This window comes from Lytechinus pictus, chromosome 10 (assembly GCF_037042905.1).
Source record: "Lytechinus pictus isolate F3 Inbred chromosome 10, Lp3.0, whole genome shotgun sequence".
Classification (NCBI taxonomy): Eukaryota; Metazoa; Echinodermata; class Echinoidea; order Temnopleuroida; family Toxopneustidae; genus Lytechinus; species Lytechinus pictus.
In genome coordinates, this window is record NC_087254.1 from 8,061,814 (window position 1) to 8,085,953 (window position 24,140).

The window sequence follows — 24,140 nt, forward strand, 5'->3', positions numbered from 1 at the left end:
TATCGTTTTAAAATTTGCAATCTCATCGTATAAGACATCATTGGGGAGTTGATGTGCCTTATTTTATAAAACATGCATGCATTTCAATGGCAGGTTCCTGTTACAAGCTTCTAAAATAGTGCAACTTGATTGGTTATTATAGCAAAGTTGTCAGACATTGCTCTAGTCTAGTCAAGAAAGTGTTTGAATAGAATCTCCTTTTGGAGCACTTATGCGTCTACCAACTAATATCTGGTGCAGTCTGGTTGCATTCTTTAAATACAGGAAAGGAAAGTCAATTCGATATATATCAAGATCTTCTGCAATTGTTGTGATGAGATGATGATGATGATAATAATGATAGTCGTTATTTGTTTTGAATTTTTTCCAGAGGATTAAAACCCCATTTATCATTTTTATTACCTGGCCTTAGCTCGAGCTGACAGGGTCTGGTAGGGTTAATAAGCTCTACAAACAAATTACATTGCATAATTATATTTAAAATAAAAACTTGCTTCAGTCCAGACATGCATGTAATTACTCAGATTGAAATCTTAAAGCTCAAATGACTATAAATGAATTCACTACCATCTTAATTTTCATTGTTTATCTTTTTTAGAAATCGACCTGTGTATCTCTGACCCCTGTGATAATGGAGCTACTTGTAACAATTTCGGGACTTCATATACCTGTACATGCCCTGAAGGATATGGCGGTCACGCCTGCCAAAGTAAGTCTCCAAGCTTGGCTCCACAACATGACAATAAGTGAAAAATGTTGTGCCTAAGTCACGACTAGTTTACACATTGTTTGAGAAAATCATGACAGAAGTTATCAATCTTATGTAAGAATACCCTTTACTTTTGAGAATGAGTGTCAATAAATGGGTTATGCATAAACTACCTGTATTCATTTTAAAAAGTAAAGATATCTCAGATTTTTATATTTTCAGGGTCAGTGGGGCAGTCAATCCTTACTTAGATTTGTACAAAGTTAACAATTACGTTCTTGGAGTGAAATATACATTTACTTATCTTTAACAGATGATTTATCTTTTATTTGCTTATCCATATTAATTCCTCGCTGAAAATCGTTTTCTAAAAATTATTTTCTCTACAGTTTATGAAGGCTGTAGCAGTGACCCTTGCATGAATGGAGCTGGTTGTTTTCAATATTCTCATAACTTTACATGCATTTGTCTACCAGGATACCAGGGTAGGCTTTGTGAAGAAGGTATGTACAGAACATCCCATGAAAAAAAAATGTCAGATTAGAATATGCATTATTTGTCACATTATGCCAAAGATTTTACCTGCATCATTATAACATTAATAAACAATGTGGGATGTATATTCATGGTATATTTATTCAAAAAAAACAATCATACACGTTTCGCAGCCAATGGATTGAAAAATGTTTTTACAAATGGTTCACATATATATAAAAAAGAAAATACAAATTCAAAATAATACATGCATTAGACCTCGTAGACTTAAGAAAAATAATTGATATAACAATGTTGGGGCGATATAGATAGATCAGATAAATAGAAAAGGCGATTAAAGTTTAATAAATTGAAGAGAGTTTATTTATTAATCTGTTGATCGTAGTAAATAGATTAATCATTATTTGCCACAAATCGCTCAAAAGGAAATACTAATTAATTAAAAGCCAGTGCAATAAATAAAAAAATCAGTTATCAATTAATACAAAGCTGAAGTATTATATTATAAACGGATTATTAATGAAATTTTCAACAGATTAATCAGCATTTGCCACTAATTATGCTATAGAATGCTATTTATCATGACGTTGCAATGGATATAACTTGAAATTATATAATAACTATAAGAAGTAGTTGAATGAAGTTGCACTGCTTGTGATTTCAGCAAGTAATAGTAATTGTGGAGAATTTAGTTCCCTTCACATTTAACATCACAAAAGAAATGAGAAACAACATACAGTTTTCAATATTTTTTGTCAGAATTGCTATAAGTGTTTTTTTGTTCTATACAGAAATCAACCTGTGTGACCCTGATCCTTGTCAAAATGGAGCTACTTGTTCTAACTTCAGGTTATCATATAACTGTACTTGTCCTGAGGGATATACTGGTAGCAACTGTGAAGGTAAATTTAACGTTCCTTTTTTTTTCTATTACAAAATTTAGAACTAGCCAACTTTATATTTTCTTGACCAACCTAAGAGAATATAATGAAAAAAAACCACACATCTATTCAATAATAATGAAATTAATCATGCATGAGTTATGATATATATCTTGATTTATGTTTTTATATTTCAGTTTATGATGGGTGTAGTAGCAATCCATGCCAGAATGATGCAACCTGCATGCAGCTTAATGACACCTACCAGTGTATCTGTGCTGATGGTTTTGATGGCGAGTTCTGCGAGAGTAAGTTCAATCATTGTTTGAAGATATAAAAAAATTAATAATTCAATAGTATTTCCCAATGGTGGTAAGAGGGTTTTCTGGATAATCAGTTCTTTAAAATACCTTACAGCTTTCGACAGCACTCTATTTCAGGATTATTTGCTTTAAATTTTTCAATAGATTTTATCGCATTCTTAATATTGGATGATGGTAAATTACTCTTTCTTCACAATTCAAGAGGACCACTTAGATATTGATATATTTTTCCTTTTGTTGATAACATAATTCAAATTTTCTACCTGTTTGTCTTTTTATTTCCAGATTTTACTGCCTGTCTTAGTTCTCCTTGTATGAATGGTGCTTCATGTGCTCAGCTTTCTAATAACACCTATAAATGCATGTGTGCACCAGGCTACACAGGGGGCCTGTGTCAGAATGGTAAAAAATATGAAAATTTCATATTAGGTATATTTTGTAAGGAGATATGATGTCATTCATTGTTCTGTGTCAGGTTGTATATGTGTTTGTTTTATTTTTTATTTTTGCATTCGTAAATGATCCAAAACTTGTCCAAATGTAACATACTGCATTTAATGAAAATAATTATGGATCCCAGAAGTAGATGATATAGTGAACCAAATACATTGAGTCATGCTAAAAGAATTGCAACTAAAATGGTGAAACCCCATAAATTGTATATATCAATTATGTTTCATCCAACATTGTATATTTGCAACAATAATGTGCTTGATGGCATGGCAGTTCCAACAAAGCTCATGTGACATACTCAACATGCAGAATATGTGATATCTTTTGATTCTTGTCTGCTTATGCCATTTGAAGATTGTTTTGCATGAATTCCCTTATCTTGCCTTGTTCTATAGAAATCAACCTTTGCGACCCTGATCCATGTCAGAATGGAGCCAACTGCTCTAACTTCAGAACCTCGTATAATTGTTCCTGCCCTGAAGGATATTCCGGTATCAACTGTGAAGGTAATGGGGACTTATTAAACTTTACAATAGATGAAAACGAAAAAATTAAAATCCATATTGTATTGTTCGAAATAGACGTGAAATGAAACACTCTGAAAATTTGCTTTGCCCAATTGATTATGGGCCCGGCAGCCACTGTGCAGTGCCAGATCGATGAGGCTCTATCCCTTTAATCATTGAATGCCAAAGAGGGTTGCAGCAACTCCCATCCCATCTTTTAACATTTTTTTAGATGAGATGGAATAAAATTATTTCTTGAACTTGGCACTCGATGACAACATTTCCAGAAAAAACTTGTGCATCTGTAGGTTGGGGATGCATAAAATGCAAAGAAATAATGGTTTCTGATTAGTACAGGTAGTATGGCAAATTAACGTGAGGTGAACATGACATTTGTATATTAGATACCCATATAAAATGCCTGTATCTGTTGGATTGAGAGCAAATATATCACAATTAAATAGATATAACTGTTATAATGGATATGTCAGGTGTGCTCTTTGATAAGAAGAAATACAACTTACAAAGGAGTAAAACAAAGGATATTGAACTTTATTTTCACTGTTGGTATCTGCTGTAGTATGCCTTGTGATGGTCAGCTTGAGTAATGATAATTTCATGTTGATCTTTCTTTCACAGTTTATTCTGCATGTGATAGCGACCCCTGTCTGAATGGCGCGACCTGCAATCAACAGAATGATACGTATTTCTGCTCGTGTCCGATGGGATATGCAGGAACACTGTGTGAAACTGGTAAGCAATGATGAAGAGCCTTGACCCATGTTTAATCTTTCTCAAGTACTAGTAGTTTGTATGACTTTTAGCTGTAGATGTCACAGTTATTTGGAAGCAGTAAGAATTGTATGTATATTTGGAATTGTTATGTGGCACCTTTTCAATCCCTGAATCATCGGATCTGTGCCCTGTAAAATTACAATCAATTGTACTATTTAGCATAACTATTAGCCTATGGCAAGTCATGTTCTAAAGTTGCAAATACTTATAAATATGAATCGCATCACTTTATGTTACACTACACTGTTTAATGATTTTAAAATTTTTATCAGAACTAAGGGATTTTTATCAAGTTCCATGGGAACGGTTCATCATGGCACACCAAACTATTCTCTATTCATCATTTAGATTGTAGGACATATTCATTACTTGGTTGCAGAAGCTCTTTGTAATGATATTTTGTTATTTCCCATCTATCTCTATTGAGGCTTCCACTGTAGATTTGTTCAAAATACTTAATAAGCCTTACCAATTAGGTAATCCAAGATTAATTATTTTTTACTTTTACTTTATATGTGGTCTTTCATATTTTCTAGGTTTCACTTGTGCTCCAAGAAACATATATATGTTACATTTTTAATGTCATTGGTATTTTTTCTGATTTTTCTCAGAACTTGATGGTTGTGATCCAAGCCCCTGTGAGAATGGAGCCAGTTGTACCAATGTCTTGGGAGATTATAACTGTACATGTGCACCAGGATGGAAGGGAGTCAACTGCACTGAAGGTATATAATGACAAATGCACCTTGTCCATTAATGACTGTATACTTCTGATAATTAAGGAAAAATTATTATTTTCTCATTTGATATGACATTAGACTGTACTGTTCTTCCATATGATATTCCCATGTTCTCTTTTGCATTCATTGTGTTATAGTCCAGCCATGAAAGTATGGGGGTTATTTTTACTTTCTTGCACTATACTGGACCTATAGTTGTTTGAATTATGCTGCCAGGTGGTCAAAGAGTCGGTATAATTCTAATGAATTTATATTTTTTTTAGTATGGCATGCTGATTCTCACAAATTATATAAATCACTCATCATGTTTTGTGGGTTTTTTTTTAAACAATGCATTGACAGTTAATTCATAAGGCTTTATTTAAGACAGCTGATAAATCCATGGTATGTTTCCTCATTTTTTTTTAGATATGATCCAAAACTGTCCAAATCATTATGTGATAGCTCGTGTACTTTTATGTATTTTATATTTTCAGAGTTCAATGCTTGTGGTAGTGATCCCTGTCAAAATGGAGCTAATTGTACAAACATCCTCAGCTCATACAACTGCTCCTGTCCTCCAGGTTATGAAGGCATAGATTGTGAAAACGGTATGTCACACAAAAATGATTATTATTGTAGAAAAAAAAGTCATTTATATTGATGTCTAAGATTACAATGTTTATAGGTATTGATCAGGAATTCAAAGGAAAGTCAGATATATGGAAAGTTTAATGGTAAAGACAGAGTTTTAAACTCTTTTCAATATATTGATTTGTAGAAAACCTTATTAAAACACATAATCATTATCTATCGCTTGCAATGATGAACTTGTCATCTTTGTGCAAACAGATATTTCAGTGCAATGTCAGCATCCAGTCAGACTGGGCTTCTTGTTTTAACCCATTTGCTTCAGAAACAGGATGGTTCATGATATATGCATATGGCAAATTGACAATTCTTAATGGGCAAAGATCTCGGTCCTCTTTCATAAAGATTTGTCATTACAAATGCACAATCCCTACAACAAGTCCATTATCAGCCAATGATATTGATTGATTTCAGTAGCTACTAACTGTTATTGCAAATTTGTTATGATATTATGAAACCTTTTCCTACAGAAATAAACCTGTGTGATCCTGATCCGTGTTTGAATGGAGCTAACTGTACCAACTTCAGGACATCATTTGACTGTGCTTGTCCTACTGGCTACCAGGGACAGACATGTGAAGGTAACTATGTCCAAATAATCCATAGTCTCTCATCTCCAATTGGGTCATTGTTAATTTTGAGTGAATGTATCAATTAATCTGTCTAATGCTACTCTGATTACTCACGATGTCACTCTCCTGCATTCCTTTAAATTGTCCTGTTTAAATGAAAAAATCAATTTTGTTGATATTTTTATACTTATTTTCTGTTTAAATGAAAAATGTATTGATATATTTTGTACGTATTTTCAATGCTTATATTACAATTATTTTCTTGTTTTGTTATAAATAAGTGTTCTATATGTTGTCTTCTATATGTCTAATGCCTGTGAATGCAGAAATAAAATCAATGAATCCATCAATGATTATAGACTGTCTTCAGTCTCTGTACTACAAATACAAACTTACCTACATACACACTTTGCAGTTCAAGTTCAAGTACAATAACCCACACTGCTAATTTACTATTTCAGTGTATGCTGGTTGTGCAAGCAATCCTTGTCAGAATGGAGCTTCATGCATGGAAGGGAATGACTCCTACATTTGTGTATGTGTACCAGGATATGAAGGAGTTCTCTGTGACAATGGTGTGTGCCTCTTCATTTACCTCAATGATTTTTTTAGTGGAAGTTATATGGAAGTGAATATACCAATATAATATGCCATAGTCATATTTTTTCTTGTAAATCATGTCATGATATTGCCATAATTATCATTCTTCACATAGTTTCAATGGAAGTCGGTCTTCATAACTGATTGAGCCTTTTCATTTGTGTATTAGTAGAAAATATGATTTATTTTTTTCCTATATTCATGACCATGAAGAAAGTGTCGGCAACAGCAGATATTTTTTTTAATATGAGCGATATCGAAGCTGAAATGTAGCCACATGCAGGATAAATGACCCCTTTTCTCTTTTTCTAGAAACTGACCTGTGTGAATCGGATCCATGTTTGAATGGAGCCACCTGCACAAACTTCCAGACCTCATACAACTGCTCTTGTCCTCCGGCATTCACAGGGGACAATTGTGAAGGTAGGTTATAATGATACTTCTTTGAAAAGATGTTTCATAGATCATTTTACTGTAATCATATGTATAATGAGATATGTTATACTGCTTGTAATCCTTACTGTGCATGTTACTGACTAATTTAGATTTAAGTGAAGACATTTCTCTGTAAACAGATTTTTGCTATGATACATGTTTTAACAAGACTTATTTGTGTCCAATAGAAGTTGAAGGCCATACTGATTTTGTTTTCAGGTTGATATCAGTAACTTCTGGAATATCAGAATTTGTTGTCTAGCCTCTTGTTATATTTACAAAGCTTACATAATTTTTATGAACATAAATATTAAACCATAATTGCAATTATAATCCATTGAATTATATTAACATGTCCCCCTATACAGTGTATAATGGATGTTCTAGTAATCCGTGTCAAAATGGAGCTAACTGTACAGAGAATATAGACGATACCTTTACATGTACTTGTCCACCTGGCTATGAAGGAGAGTTCTGTGAACAAGGTACGATTGTTTTAAAAAGAACTTTAATCTACTTTAGCTAGAAAATTACTTTGTTGATTTTTTTTTACATCAGAATTATAGATTACGATGTCTTTAGCTTGCCCATGAATGAAAGGTTCACCCCAGCTTTAAGGGGCAATTATATCCAAGAAAAATTGATTTTAACTTACAGAAATTGATGTAGCCATCTCTTTAATCATAGTCTTTCTATATGCATGTGCACATGATATGCAGTATTACTTTTTATCTTATCAATTTTCTAAGATCATCCTACAGATAACTAACATTTATATCTCAGATTATGTCTTTGAATTAGTTGTTATTTACTTTCTATATAGATTTTAAATGGATTTGTGATCTTCACCCCATTTTTCGATCACACTATCTTGTTATACAGAAATTGACCTGTGTGAATCAGACCCCTGCCAGAATGGAGCTACTTGTTCTAACTTCAGAACTTCATATAACTGCACCTGTCCTGAGGGATATACTGGTACCAACTGTGAAGGTATGATTTTATGATATGTTATGATGTCCTTGTAAGGTAGAGATACAAGTGATACATAGTCTACTTCAGTTTTATGGGCCATACCTACAAGTCCCTAACCTTTTTTTTTGGTCCTTACCATATTTCATATTGAATCTGACTTTCTGATATTTTTTACTCTGTATATGTGGTTATAAATAAATCTTGAATCTTAAAAATATTGATATCACAATTTGATAAATTAGTTATAGAAATGTCAAAGATATTATATGACAATGATCCTCGTTTTGTAACCAAGGTGCTTTTATAAGGTAAAACAAATAGAAAATGAATTAAACTGTTATTACCGCCTATTCTATTTCATTTGTTTTGAAAGCCTGAGCTCATATTGCATGTTTGAATTCAAGTTCTCAAAATTCAACCTTATTATATCTGAAATATTAATGAATTACCTTATGCACAGTGGGTAATGATGCCATTTAAAATAATAATAACAAACTTCTATCAATTTTGTGTAAATCTTTTTAATAGTATATTCTGGCTGTGATAGTAACCCATGTCAGAATGAAGGTACATGTATCCAAGCCAACGATTTCTACATCTGCCAGTGTGCACCAGGATATAGGGGAACCAACTGTGAAGAAGGTTTGTAATTATAATGATAATAATTATAATGACAACAATGACATTAATAATGATAATGAAATTAATGATGATAGTAATAAAAACAATGATAATAAAATGAGACATGTATATATTGCTTAATATAAATGCCCTTGGTGCTGCATATTATTACTCTTTCTTTAGCATTTCAAGGAAAAAATTCCTGACAGGTGCCAATTTACCTTACCTGTAAAGGCTTTATTTGAACATTTTAAGGATTAGGAGGCATTGATTTTTAGCCACGCACCTTGCTAAGTACCACTACGTCATCCACTTTTTTCAATCCAGTGGGTACATGACTTTGATGATCGTCTTGATTTGATGCAAATGGGGCAATATATAGAGTATAAAGGGTTTTTTAGAATACACCCAGTAGTGGGAGTTGGTGTCATACTAATGTACATGGCTAGATTGTTTATTGATAGAGTAATTAAATTTATTTCACTTTGAGAATATTTTTTTTGTTAGATGATACAATGGAGATACTAAAGTGAGAGATCTTGGGTCCTACGTTTAACTTAATGTTTAACTTTACTTAATCTTGTTTGCAGAGGTGAATCTATGTGATCCTAACCCATGTGAGAACATGGCCACATGTACCAACTTCAGGATCTCATATACATGTGAATGTCTACCTGGATTCACTGGGGTCAACTGTCAAGGTTTGTAATTATCTTTGCTTTCTTTCAACAAACCTGCCAGTCATCAGAATTTGCTCAAAGATTATCTACTCTCGGCGGATAATCATTATGAAGTAATATGAAGGAATTATGCATTTTTCGCTTGAAAATGTAATGAATATTGATTTCTTGGTCTTCTTCTTGGTGAGGCAATGCAATGGTGTGCTGACATGTCATAAGTCTAATGCTATTCACTCTTACCCGTGATAAACATAAGTAAGTTTTACTTTAATCTAAATATCAGGTTTGTCTTTAGCCATTTTTAATGTATGATCCACTAATTTGAAATGATGATTTTAATTCTTGTCCAGGTATTGGTTCATTAGTTTTGTTGAATACAGGATGATGTTTGAAAACACATATGTAGATGAAATCGAACATACACCTAGTTGCTATTCTGATATTGATGTTGTTTTTTTCTTTTTAGATTATATTGGTTGTGTGAGCAACCCTTGCCAGAATGGAGCTACCTGTGCTGAGTTCAACAATACCTACATGTGTGCATGCCCTGCCGGATTCACTGGTTCAATGTGTGAGATAGGTAAAAATATTTTGTTCTGTTTTGTATCCCAAATACTACATGTCAAGAGTTCATGTATATATATATATATATATATAGGATTACAAAGAACAAAGATTATTATTACAGTGTGAAAAATTGAGTTCAATAATGAACCCAACGAATGTAAGTGTCACAGACAGTTAAAATTTGTCCTGATAGCAAGAATTATGAATAAATTGTAAAATATTCTATTTGATTTTACATGGTCTGGATGTTTTGCAACATAACACAATTTATATAGTTTTGATGTTTAGAGGCTAGTTTAAACAGGAATTTTCATACTTTTAGTTATGTTCATAAGTTTCATCCATCAAAATTGCTTCAATCAAGAAATATCTTGAATGACTTTGTAAGCAGTGAGCATATGTCTTTATTGTATTCGATTTTTTTATTTCTTTTCAGCAATCGATCTGTGTGACCCTGATCCTTGTCAGAATGGAGCTACATGTACAAACTTCCAGACTTCTTATACCTGTGATTGCCCTACTGGTTTCACAGGAATGAATTGTGAAGGTAAGCTCAATGTTCTGAATTCAGATGTAGATTTAATCCAGTCCAGCTTGCTTTTAATTGTTTGATTAATGTTCTATATGAAAGCAGTTCATATCAAAGAATGATGGAAATTATTTTATTGTATTATACTATCTCACTTTGCTTAGTGCTCAAACGCAGGACATGATTAAACAAAATTGGGTATTCCTACCCGTGAACAATAGTACTTGTATCATTTCTTATGCTTGATATGATTCCATTCAAACCTTCCATGAATTTACCCACTTTGTATGAATTTGAAATGCAATATAGAAAGTATCATTTGCTGACCCCATGCTTATTCTGTGTATTGGTTTCCTCTTCCAATTCCAGAACAGTGAATATTGTGCATGAGGACCATCCTATTTCATTAAGGTTTTTAACTGGCAATTTGATAACATCCATCGGTGTACTCATGGTGTAAGTCATCACAATGATGAGCACCTGTCACCATGAAAATTTTGTCCGCATAATATGCCACATAGAAGCGGTGTAGTAACTATAAGATTGAGATAATTAAAGCCAATGACATGTCCTATTGATGATTGTGTCTGTAGTGTATTCTGGATGTGACAGTGACCCTTGCCAGAATGGAGCTACCTGTCAGCAAGGCAATGATTCATACACCTGTATCTGTCCACCGGGATACCAAGGTGTGCTGTGTGAAGAGGGTGAGTGTCTTGCAGTCATAACTCGTTTTCATTTTAATGTCTTTCAAATTAGAATAAGATGTACATCACATCATTCAAACAATAAAGCTACGAGGTGGTTTAATGTTTGTTTATCAACGAGCCAGTAGTCCAAAGTTATAAATCTTTTTTTTTCCTGTTGAAAGAGGTTGGCTGGATTCACCTCACACTAGCGGTAGCAACCGTTAGCCACTGCCACCACTTTGTACAACTAAGTGCATTCTCCATCATCAAACCAACCATCCTCCTCTCCTTTTCATCCTTCCATGTCTTCTTCGGCTGTCCCCTCCTGGAACCACTCATACCTCTCACTCAAAACATTCCCGTCATCCCTCCTTTACATTTGCCCATATCAAATTAACCATTTGCCTTCACCAACCAGTTCACAGCCTCTTCTGAACCCGTCATCTACCAGGATTATAATCATGCCTATGAAAAGTATTAAAATTTTCTCATGTATTCTCTACATTTATTTCCTCCTTGTTAATATATCTGCACTGTCATATTTTAATGTACCAAACCTTCAAATACCTGTGATTCTCTGATTCTCAAAAGAATACATAGTTTCTAATTTAGAATTTAAAGCTTAATGAAAAGAAACACAAAATTAAATTATCCTTGCTTGATTATTCTTTTTTCATTCCTTCTAGAAATAAACCTTTGTGATCCTGACCCATGTTTGAATGGTGCCACATGCTCAAACTTCAGGACATCTTATAACTGTACATGTGCTATGGGCTTTGTAGGTGAAAACTGTCAAGGTAATGAAACAATTTCTGTCACTCGTTTCCTTCATGAAAATGTGCACGTTTTAATTCAATGATATCAGACTAGCTTCATGCTTACTGAATTGAATCCTTCCTACTGAGGGATAGCAATAGGGACATATATATTTCATTGTCTCCGTATTTTGTATAGCATTCCTTCTTTTGGTTTTGATAGTTGAGAGGAGATTAAGGAAGAAGTAAAAAAAATAATTTGATAACAATTCGACAATGTTAAAGGCAATAGTATCAATCTTTAAGCATGTTCTTTGTTCTTAATGCCATTTTTCTTAACAATTTATACCATATTTGTACAGATTATGCTGGTTGTGATAGTGACCCTTGTCAGAATGGAGCAACCTGTACAAACTCCAACTCCTCTTACACTTGCGTTTGCCCAGAAGGATTCTCTGGAGTATTGTGTGAAGGTATGGTCTTATTTGATTTATCTTAGAGTTGGCTCTCAACTACAGTATTGAGGTCACATTGAAAGTGAGACATTCCATCTCTATCTGTCTAATTTATTTTTCACATAGTATTATTTTTAGCACCAATCGATTCAAAATTTATGTTTTAAATTCATACTGTTGACCTCCCGTATGCATGTGCCAAGTCTTAGCTAGGTATTTGACATTCATTTGTACTTAAAGATGGTGGACATAAAAGAATAAAGTGTTTCTGCATATTTTTGAAGTGATTGGAACTCCATAAATATCTTCTGTAACCCTTTTTTTTTTCAATGTAAGTGATATCATCCTATTCTCTTCAATATGTACAGACTATGTAGGCTGTGACAGCAACCCTTGCATGAATGGAGGAATGTGTACCCAACAAACCAACAATACTTATACGTGTGACTGTCTTCCTGGTTATCAAGGAATCCTCTGTGAAACAGGTCAGTAAATGTCAAATTCTACAGAGTTTATTTGCTTTTAAATTAGATGAATTTTATATCATTGATATCATTGAATAGAAATGGTTGAATAGTTCATGCTAATTGAACAATCATGATTTTTGGTCAAAGGGAGAGGCACTTCAACTGTTGTGTCTATATTTTCATTAAAAGTTTGTCTTTACTAATGGACAATTAATTCTGCGATACGCATATTTTCAGCCTCTGACTTCCCATTTGCCCATTTTCTTGGGCTTTGAAGTTGACATGTTCCAGAATTGTGTCAGATATACATATAAAAATGAAAGACCAAAACACTTTAAAACTATGTTACTATGTTAGGGAATCAACTTCTAAGATAACTGATATCTTGAACTTGGGTTCAATAAAAATATATGAGGTGACGTTAGAATCTTGAAAGCTGATGTTCAACTCCACATCAGTGGTAAAATGAATACGTCAACATACCTTTATCAATATCTTTTTTATTGTATGAATATTACCATTCATTTCCAGAAATCAACCTATGTGACCCGGATCCATGCCAGAATGGAGCAAACTGTACCAACTTCAGGACGTCATACACATGTGATTGCCCTATGGGCTTCACTGGTATGGACTGTGAAAGTAAGTCATGGGATTGGTTTCGTTCTCATTCTTTGTATTCTTAGATTAGTGGACAGTGTAGATTAAATAGTATTGAGATGCAATTTCATGATGATATGATTCCATACGGATCGTTAGTGATTACATTTTCTTCCAATGTTTTTTCAGCTAGCAGGATTTTTGAATTTCTGTGATTTTACACTCCACTGAATGGTTATGTTAACAATTATCTCAGTATTTTCATTCAGAATTAAATGGAAAAAATTTGTCATTAGTATTCATTCCGCTTCTCCCAACAAGTAAGTTGAGCGGAATGTCGTTTTTTAATCTGTTCAATAGTTTGTTCCTATCTTCATTAAAGCTCTAGCACATTCTTAAGCCCATTTGTCTTGCCTGTTATCAAATATTCCAAACATGATATGCATATTTTCATTTGTATTTGTAAATGTTTCGTATTGTAAATGATTCCTATTGTGAATGATCGTTATGAATGTGTGAGAACAATTTGTATTATACTTTATATTCTGTTGGAAATTAAATTGACTTTGAATTTAATTTAATACAGCCTACTCTGGATGTTCAAGTGACCCTTGTCAGAATGGAGCAACTTGTACCCAGAATCTAGACAACACATACACATGTACATGCCCTCAAGGATTTGTTGGGGATTTCTGTGAAACCGGTGAGTTAGTTTCATCAGATTCTATTAAACAGTTTATTGTTTCCCTTTGTAAATTTTCACGCGTTTATGTACTGGGAAAAGGATTGCATTTCAACACAAAATAAATTAAATGCAAGTCGCTCTACATGCCTATCTTTGGTTAAAATCTTGTTGCGCTTTTTTTGTAGCATTTGATCGATTTCCTGCAATGGGTCCCTGGTCACATAAATTATTTAAAAGGGCTTAAAATTTTTACTAAAGTGCATGTCAGATGAATCACTTCAGTTTAACTTTCTATAAACAGCTTGGTGATTAGTACAAACCTAAAAGCTGTTGTCAGTATGCTTGTTCTTTTGAAATACACTTTTACAGAAGCCTTTTAATTATTGTGGTATTTTTAAGAAAATTAATTATTTTTTTCTGATTTTCTCAGAACTTGATGGTTGTGATCCAAGCCCCTGTGAGAATGGAGCTAGTTGTACCAATGTATTGGGAGATTATAACTGTACATGTGCACCAGGCTGGAAGGGAGTCAACTGCACTGAAGGTAATGACATATATATCATTTAATGACTTGGGCTCATATTCCTTTAATAATCCATTTTAACTAAAGAACATTGTCTAACTCTGTGCTAAACTTTTGGAAGCCAAAAATATCAGTGTCTTATGTTAACTGTGTTCTCCTATTCTTTAAGTGTATAAAACAACAATATTAGCTTTTCCCAGACAGTTATTAATGAATTTAGTTTCAATTCTACAGCTCAACCTCACACCACAGTTTGAATCAAACCCAAGTCCAGAATATGACCACATAGGATTTTATTATTCATAGACTTCTCATAAATTTTCATTTATATTTGTATTGCACTTATAAAAAAACCCTATAGGTTTCACAGAAACCAAAACAGTGATATATTTATTTAAAATACATATTCATAAAATATATTCCTTTGCAGAGTTCAATGCTTGTGGTAGTGATCCTTGTCAGAATGGAGCTAACTGTACAAACATCCTGAACTCATACAACTGCTCATGCCCACCAGGATACTTTGGAATGGACTGTGAAAATGGTTAGTTACATTTTTCTTCATTTGTACGGCACACTGATCTCCATTACAGGAATCCCTTTCTAAATTGGAAGTACCTTATTGCCATTGGCTTCACCAATTTTATTTATTTGCTCTATTGAGAACACACACATAAAGTTTGAAATATATGTAAATGTTTAAAAATATGTTGGACTTATTGTGCCATATATTTCCCTTTTTAGAGGGTGGGGCTTTCACTACTTTAATTGTTGAACAGTGACCATACTTGGTTATTGCACTACGCATTATTTTTTATTATCATTTGAAAGATATCATACCTTAACATTTACTCACATGTTTTTTTATAACATGATTGTCTATGTATATGCGTTTTTTATAGTTATTTCATGTGTATGAATAAAATTGCAATGAGGCCTATGGCTGCAATGAAATAAGCTCAATTCAATCTGCAAACACTGGTCAAAACTCCTCAATATTCAGTATTTAGCGAATTTCATCATGTGACCTTATGTGAAGAATGACTCGATATGGGATACTACTGGTGTATCTACTTTCTTCTTTACAGTACAAAATGCATGTGATGATAATGGTTGTCTTAATGGTGCTACCTGCAATGATTTCATCACATTCTACACCTGTACATGCCCGGTTGAGTTTACAGGGGACAACTGCGAGACAGGTAAAGCCTACAAGTTATTATCTGAACCCTGTGACATTGTCCTCAGGGGCTGATCATACACAATAATGCAACTAATCAGAGAAATCAGACCCACACTCAGTAGCAAAGCCATATGTTATGGGGTTCTGTAATCTGTTACTTGAACTATCCAGTTTCATTACAACAATACTAATCTTAATTATACAAGATATGGAGATGAAAATTACTTAATTTTCTTGAAATTTGGAAAATGATTTCCATTTGTTGTGTTTGCATTCTGTCCTTGATTTTCCACATTCCCACATGTTTAGTACAGAGACCACTTGGTCACTTGAGTTTATTTTTGTACAATCATATTTATAGGTCTTACTTAGCATACAAATAATCACCATTTTTTAACAATATTAACTGTGTAGCAGTATATCTGAGGGTAATCATGAAACAATAACCTTAAACCTTGTTTTCTCTGCAGAAATTTTCCAAATTAATGAATTTCACTTTTGATGTGACTTTTGATTTGCAATTTTAATGGAGAAAAAATAATTGTCTAGGTGGTTTCAATCCAAGTAAGATTTATCTCTTATCATATTCTTTCATGTTTCATCTTCTAACTAGAACTTGATGAGTGTGACCCGGACCCTTGTCAGAATGGAGCGACATGTAATAACTTATATACCTCTTACAACTGTACCTGTCCTCCTGGATATGATGGCAGAAACTGTGAGATTGGTAAGAATTTTGGTCATCTAATAAGTCTTTATTCTGAAATCAAATTTAACTTGGATCACAGTCTAACTCTATTGAAATTATGAGAATAGTGGCCATCTTTTTTTTTAATAATAATATTTTAGAGGGCATTTTTTACCAATGTTTTACAGCGCACAGGTTTACTTACTTAGTAATATATCCATTAATGTCCGTCAATATGTTAATGACCAATGCAGATTCTTTTTCTTCGAAAGTACTAGAGTAATAGCTCTGCTGTTTGACAATGTATTACTAAATGACAAGGACATGGTTTTTATTGTCACATCATATTTTTTCCTGAACATGTGGGTATTATAAATGAAAATGTCATGTGATTTGAATGTCTGATTCGTGTGTTTTGCTTCTTTTTAGATATTGATGCTTGTGATCCTGACATGTGTATGAATGGAGCAACCTGTGTCAATAATATCACCAATTACACATGTATCTGTGCTCCAGGATGGACCGGAATCAACTGTGAAACAAGTATGATATCTTGAATTTACTTTTAATCTTACATTTTTCTACGAAATTTATCATAATTTGTGCCTTGAGGTTTGACACAGTGCATAGAACATTTTAATTATCATTTTGTCAGGTTCATTAATTACTAATTCACAATCAGTTAATCAGACCAATTAGGGTGAAATATAATCACTATCTGAATAACATGAACAAAAAGTTATATGTATTTAAAAAAAAAAGCAAAAATAATCAATTTTTGTGTGACATTGTCATCATCATCATCATCCGTTTAAGTACAGTCCACCAGGTTGGTGTATCATCGTACTTGTAGAAAAAAAATAAAAAAATAAAAAAAATAAGAAATATGCGCAGTCTTAGCGCAATTGGATTTTCTGCACCTCAGCCTTGAAGCTGGCTACTGAAGTGCAGTTAACTGTAATGGCAGGGAGAGTCATACAAGGGTCACACAGGATTGTATATTGAATTTGGATTTACCATTTGCTCAAATATCAGTGTAGAATAAAATCCCATCTTTGCACTTTTAATAGTCATGCCCCCCCTTCCCTACTTAATTTAGACAGTTTTGTATTTTTTATTGTTGAATAGGATTGTTTGCATGCGAATCTGATCCTTGTCTGAATGGAGCCAGCTGTAATGAGTTCAACTCTTTCTACAATTGTACCTGCCCACCAGGGTATGCAGGCATCAACTGTGAAATAGGTATGGAGTTGTTCATACCTTAACCCGGAAACTTGATCAGCTCTTGCTTATAAACTTTATATACGCCACTCTCCACCCAGGTGTAGCAAATTTGTCCATGGTCAAATGTGATTCTTTGCATGCTTGGGCTCTTTATCAAGGTAGCTGTAATAAAAAAAACCAGGGCAATAGTATACAGCGTTTAGAACATCATATGAAGTGCTATGTAAATAAATGATGCATATTATTATAATTATTATTCAGAAACCTACGCTTGATGGTGAACAATGACGCTGTAGGGTATTTATCATATAGGATACCTACCATAAATATGGCATATTTTGAAGATGTATGGTAAGCCATGTCCAAATTTTCTTTCACAGAGCTGAACCCATGTGACTCTAATCCCTGTGAGAATGGTGCGACATGTAACAACATGATAACCAATTACACCTGTGATTGTCCTGTTGGTTACGAAGGAGTGCATTGTGAATCAGGTATGAAATTGGTGTGGTTCAATCCATTTGACTGTCACCTTCAGTCTTTTCATAAGAAACCTTGCTTTGGATAGGTGACCTATTAATGTCAAAGTGATGTTCTAGAGCTGAACAGCAACTTTTCCACATTCCTCGTTGAAATGGATGAAACGGGAGACAAAAGAAGCGGACTGGAATTTCTGATGAAATATGCAGATCAAACTTTTATTTAAGTGCTATTGGATTTCATCTTCTTAAAACTTGCTACTAATGCTACTTGAGGTGTTGTTTATTGCAATGCATTACATTCATTTTGATAAACACTTTGATAATCATCATATATTAATTTTCATTTGAAGATATACATACTTCTCACTGATTTAAATGGTAATTTCCATCTGTGCTATCAAATCTGTAGTTTTTTAATGCTGAATTATTTTTGGTACAACTTTTCTACGTCAATCCTGTATCTTCATCATACCCTGACTCCCTCTCAATCTCTGACTCCCTCTCTATTTCCCTCTCTCTCTCGTACAGTTACAGACAATTGTCTGAGTGATCCATGCCAGAATGGCGCCACCTGTATGAATATGGTTGGATCATTTACTTGTATTTGTGAGCCAGGTTATGAAGGCATACTTTGTGTTATGGGTGAGTATTTCAGGTTTATTCTATCAACTTGCCTTACCAAAATATTTTTACATCATTTGCAGTCAGTGGCATGTCAAGATGTCTTGTTTATTATCACTATATTATTATTAATTCAGCCAACAAACCATGAAATCAAAAGAACAATGGAACATAATTATAGGTACAAATAATTGTGTTATCAAGAGTTGAGGTACAGATAAGTGGGCATCCAAGAGCCAGGGCTCAATCCCTCTTCCACCACCCACCCCCCCCCCCCCCAAAAAAAAAAAAATATCATTCTTTCTTGGTATTGAAATATTTCTTTATATTAAGTACATGGAATTGAAAAAACACTTTATGCATTGGATATCAATGCAATATCACAAAATTTTGAGACCTGTATTTCTGTAATGTTTTCAACCAACAAATTTTTCAGTCAATGTATAGAAAATATGTTTTACCTATTGTCCTTGTGCACTTTATATTGTAAGCTTCATGGATACAATTATCTTTTTTATTTCAAACTTTAGAGCAAGATGTTTGTGAATCAGACCCTTGCCAGAATGGGGCAACGTGCAACAACTTCAGGACTTCATATAATTGCACTTGTCCAGATGGGTATGAAGGAACAAACTGTGAAACAGGTAAGTGCAAACAAAGGTGCAACATGTTTAAAGGCTTATTTTTTCAGTTTGTGCACTTATCAGGGATTTTTATTTCAATTTTCTTGAATACCAATTCATTGTTTGGCCCATGGTGAAATACGACCTTTTCGAGGGGCAATATGCTGATCATGGCGTTTTCTATCCAAAAAGCTTAATTCATTCTTTATCAGTTATCTGTAGGAAATTCAAATCTAATTTAATATATCATACAAGAGGGGAAACGACACAAACATAAGACTTTTGCATGTTTAATTTCTGGCTAACCTACACTTGTGTGGTATTGTTTGACATTTTGGCTTAAAAAATGGATGAGATTGGTAATAATTTTAAGCTAAGAGCTATACAGATATCAACAATTACAGTTATAGTAATAATAGATGCTTTCAATAGCGAGACATAAAATAAATCAGGGCCCTGTTGCATAAAAAGTTGATATTACAGTAACTCTGCCATCCAGTAATAGCTTTCATGAAATGCTTGCTTTTGATTGGCTGTGGTGTATAGTTACCATTGGATGGCAAAGCTATGATCAGAGTAAATTTTATTGCAATGGGGTCCCGGTTGTTATAATGTTTTTCTATGTATTTTTTTCCTGTCTAGATATCGATGAATGTGATAGTAGCCCTTGCCTAAATGGAGGTACCTGTATGGATGAAGTCAATGGTTATATGTGTACTTGTGTAGCAGGATATACAGGACCTAATTGCGAGACTGGTAAGGAATGTTTTGTTACCCTGTAGTAAGGTGGCAGCAGAAATGATGTAATTTATCACCTCTTGTAAAATTAAAGATTACCATCATAAATCAAATGATTAAATGTTTATTCATCACATTTGTTTATTCAAACTTGGATTATATGATCACCCATACCACATGAAAGACAGTCTAAATCCATTAAGATATTAATGTGTTGGAGGCTGAATGATTTTGCTGTGCATGTATCGATGGAGACTCCAGCCCGCGTATATTCTCCAACTGATGAGTTAACGTACAATGAAGATTTGGGAAGAGGGCTTATTCAAATTTACATTGACAGTCTTCACTCAGTTCAACCCTCAGTCTTATCTAATTAATGTTGTGAAGGAGACTATGTAACTATTTGCATCCTTCTGAACAAAGTAAATGTATTAGAAATCACTCTATGGCACAATCACCTTTTACTTTGTTTTGTTTATTTCTACTTCTTTTTTCCTTTGATGATAGCTCTTGGATTCTTGGGCATCTTAAATGTGTATTAATATTATTATCTCCGTTATAAATTGGTATAATTTTATTTATTTTCAGATATTGATGACTGTGCTAACGATCCTTGTCTGAATGGAGCTACATGTATTGATATGGTCAATGGCTTTATGTGTATGTGTGTACCAGGCTATGAAGGCACATTCTGTGAAGCAGGTATTTCAATCTCTTCTATCTTTACCTTATGATGACTTCTTTTTTTTTTCATTGAACCATAGAAATATGAACAATATTTTTTTTTTCAAGTTCAATTTTATTTATTTTCTCAACAATATAAAAAACAATATACAATATGTACAAGAATGAAAATTACATCAGAGAAAAACGGAAACTACTAAAAAGTTCATAAGAACTTGTGAGTTGTAGCTCCCAGTAAAACAAGGTAAAATACATATGAAAATCAAATGAAAAATATACACACAGCATCAGCAATCACCAGCATACATACAAGGGGGATGGGGACAAACGGGGTAAGTGTAGAATTAGGCAGAAAAAAAAATATTTTGAATATTCACTTATATACACGTTTTTTAACTTGGATGTATCTATAATACACATTTCTTGTTGTATGACACATTTAAAAAGAAATTTATGTGTATCTGTCCATGTATATGCCATTATAAATTTCTAGAGACATGTATTTACCATGCCTTATGTCTTTTTTTATTTTATTTTTTATTTTAATCACCAGATATCAATGAGTGTGCATCAAATCCTTGTGAAAATGGTGCCACTTGTCAGAATCGTATCAATGAATTCTTTTGCGTGTGTCCCAATGGATTTACTGGACTGAGATGTGAGGAAGGTAAGCATGTTATTTTTTTACTCATATGTAATTAATTTCAATTTCATTTGAATTCTGAAGAACTTTGATTGAGAAAATCAGTAAAAATAGGGAAACTGGTTGCCACTCACAAAAATTTTCTTTTAGTTTATACATGTATGCAATTGCATTTTAGGAGTTTTGTTTAATTATATCATCAAGTAAATGGTGCCGTCTTTCAAAGCAAAATATGAGACCTTATCATGCAATATGCGTTTTCTGTTATCCTTGTACAGCAAACGATTGCATCCAAACAGTCACCATCTCAGAGAATGGCCAGTATGATATACTCTCCCCTAACTACCCTAATGAATATGAAACCCGACGCTTCTGTCGCTGGCTGATCTCTATCCCCGGGAACCGTCGGTTGCGTCTTATCTTCATGGACTTCAGTACCCGCGAGGGTTTAGATTTTGTGGAGGCGGGTAACGGACTGGACCCCAATGACCGGGACTCCGTGGTGGTCAGAGCTTCAGGGAGCACCATCCCTTCTAACTTTGATACCACATCAAATAGTCTATGGGTTGTCTTTACATCGGGAGATGAGACTGGGGACTTCACTGCTAGGGGATTCTCTATCATGGTCATTGATCAAGCGCTGGCATGTAAGTACAACATAACCTATTATCATTATTATACTACACTTTTTCCATCAGGCCCAAAGCACTTAAAATGAATTAATTGTGTGCAAATATGTAGTCCTAAAACAATAAACTACGAAAGAGATGGATTTTAATGTATTTCAGTATAGGTTGTGGTGAAGGGGTGTATATTTGTAAGTTTGCAATTCATATTGACTTACTACTGAATTGTCTAATTCCTGTCGGATTAATACAGGAATTACCAGATCCCAGGATCTAGTGGATTATATCTAGAAATATTCAAAATTTTATTTTTGTATTCAGACACAGTGAGCCAGACTGGTTTGGGCGATTCGCCGTTTTTTCGCCGTTTTTTCGCCGTTTTTTCTCCCTTTTTCCCCACAGGAAACGGCTAGAAAAGGGCTAGAAAACGGCTAAAAAACGGCGACAAAAAAAGTGTACCGACTATGGAAAGCTAACTGTATGCAACAATGATTTTCATCAGAATAAAATAGCGAAAACCTCCATTCGGGAAAACGGCTACAAAACGGCGAATAAAGGGCGAGTACTTCCCTCGTGGAAAACGGCTACAAAACGGCTAATAAATAGCGAATACCTTCCTTGTGGAAAACGGCTACAAAACGGCTAATAAAGGGCGAATACCTCCCTTGTGGGAAACGGCTACAAAATGGCTAATAAAGGGCGAATATCTCCCTTGCGGAAACGGCTACAAAACGGCTAACAAATGGCAAAAGGCACAAAAGTAATAATAAATAAGACTAAACAAGTACAAATGTTGTACCACACAAGCGGGTGAGTGTACAATTGTGACAACTTGGAATAACATGTACGGTAATGTATGTTGGTGAATATACCGAACAATCTTCATTTTTTCAATCATATCAAACCTTTCTTAAAATTAATCAAACTTCCACCATAAAGTAATGACAAATACCTACTAAATATTAAGATTTTAAAATGGCTGAAATCAATTGGCCTATATATATCTGAAGAAAAAAAAAATTCTCAGCTTCCGATTGCACCCCTCTTCGCATGTGAAATGATTTGTCACTTGTGGTTTGATACCAAACATGTGTTTTCTGCTGTTATAAGAGAATTAACAAAAATCTGTAATTAACTAATTTTCACCATTTGTTTGTTATTTTTTAGAAAATAGATACTTCATAAATATGATTTTTTCTTCATTTTTCTTTTGGAAAGATGTTGCAAAGTGCTAAATGTATGCAGTATACTTTACTGTACTGTATTTTTTTCTATATCTTCTTGGGCTTGTTACAATCGTTTGCTTTTTCGGAGCGTGGATGGCCGCACCCTTTCGAGAAAACCAGGATAGCTTTTCTCGAAAGGGTGGGTAGAGGAGGGGAATCAAATAAACACACCTTTATCGGGACAACCGGGCGAGCTTTTCACGAAAGGCTGTGTTTAATAGTTTTCTGAGCCAGTCGTTTCTACAAAAATTATTCATCAAATAATAACAACAACATTGGTAGAAGTGCACATATGGGGGAGGGGGGACTTGGGGCGATTCCCCTTAAAATGACGACTAAAAAAAGGAAAGAAAAGAAAAGAAAAGAAAAGAGAGAAAGGTGAAATATATCATTTTCTAAATACTTTTATGTCAAAATCTACTTTACAAAATTTGATCTTTTTAAAACGAACATATCGAATTTTTTTTAAGGCTTCCTCGCTCACAACGTTTAGTATATTAGCATTTGCATAGAAGTGTGTCGAAAAATATCAGTGGCGTAATGAGCCAAAGATTTTGAAGGGGCTAAATATGGCATATCGGGCAATTTTTTTTTTTTTTTAAAGTTGTGAGCGAGCAAACATTAAGACTTTTTTATCTTAACGTTTGATGTAAACGAGAAGACACCCGTAGCATTTCATACCATTTGAAAACTTAGATGCTGTAATGATATTTTCGT

The 24,140-nt window shown here is 33.8% G+C and overlaps 1 protein-coding gene across 27 annotated transcripts in view; it reads left to right on the top strand.

Moving 5' to 3' along the window:
• The window catches only part of LOC129269699 (uncharacterized), a 181,306-nt gene that overhangs the window by 138,819 nt on the left and 18,347 nt on the right, over positions 1–24,140 (top strand). For all 27 annotated transcript variants that reach the window (XM_064105260.1, XM_064105258.1, XM_064105259.1 and 24 more), the window contains 37 exons: positions 599–709; positions 1,099–1,212; positions 1,996–2,106; positions 2,283–2,393; positions 2,694–2,810; positions 3,257–3,367; positions 4,007–4,120; positions 4,774–4,887; positions 5,379–5,492; positions 6,003–6,113; positions 6,566–6,679; positions 7,017–7,127; positions 7,508–7,624; positions 8,022–8,132; positions 8,643–8,756; positions 9,326–9,436; positions 9,882–9,995; positions 10,419–10,529; positions 11,105–11,218; positions 11,887–11,997; positions 12,318–12,428; positions 12,779–12,895; positions 13,409–13,519; positions 14,064–14,180; positions 14,593–14,706; positions 15,116–15,229; positions 15,774–15,887; positions 16,482–16,595; positions 16,986–17,099; positions 17,685–17,798; positions 18,161–18,274; positions 18,791–18,904; positions 19,414–19,527; positions 20,149–20,262; positions 20,833–20,946; positions 21,482–21,595; positions 21,850–22,218. In XM_064105260.1, the coding sequence (XP_063961330.1) occupies positions 599–709; positions 1,099–1,212; positions 1,996–2,106; positions 2,283–2,393; positions 2,694–2,810; positions 3,257–3,367; positions 4,007–4,120; positions 4,774–4,887; positions 5,379–5,492; positions 6,003–6,113; positions 6,566–6,679; positions 7,017–7,127; positions 7,508–7,624; positions 8,022–8,132; positions 8,643–8,756; positions 9,326–9,436; positions 9,882–9,995; positions 10,419–10,529; positions 11,105–11,218; positions 11,887–11,997; positions 12,318–12,428; positions 12,779–12,895; positions 13,409–13,519; positions 14,064–14,180; positions 14,593–14,706; positions 15,116–15,229; positions 15,774–15,887; positions 16,482–16,595; positions 16,986–17,099; positions 17,685–17,798; positions 18,161–18,274; positions 18,791–18,904; positions 19,414–19,527; positions 20,149–20,262; positions 20,833–20,946; positions 21,482–21,595; positions 21,850–22,218 (4,449 nt within the window). The remainder of the gene's footprint in view (positions 1–598; positions 710–1,098; positions 1,213–1,995; positions 2,107–2,282; positions 2,394–2,693; positions 2,811–3,256; positions 3,368–4,006; positions 4,121–4,773; positions 4,888–5,378; positions 5,493–6,002; positions 6,114–6,565; positions 6,680–7,016; positions 7,128–7,507; positions 7,625–8,021; positions 8,133–8,642; positions 8,757–9,325; positions 9,437–9,881; positions 9,996–10,418; positions 10,530–11,104; positions 11,219–11,886; positions 11,998–12,317; positions 12,429–12,778; positions 12,896–13,408; positions 13,520–14,063; positions 14,181–14,592; positions 14,707–15,115; positions 15,230–15,773; positions 15,888–16,481; positions 16,596–16,985; positions 17,100–17,684; positions 17,799–18,160; positions 18,275–18,790; positions 18,905–19,413; positions 19,528–20,148; positions 20,263–20,832; positions 20,947–21,481; positions 21,596–21,849; positions 22,219–24,140) is intronic.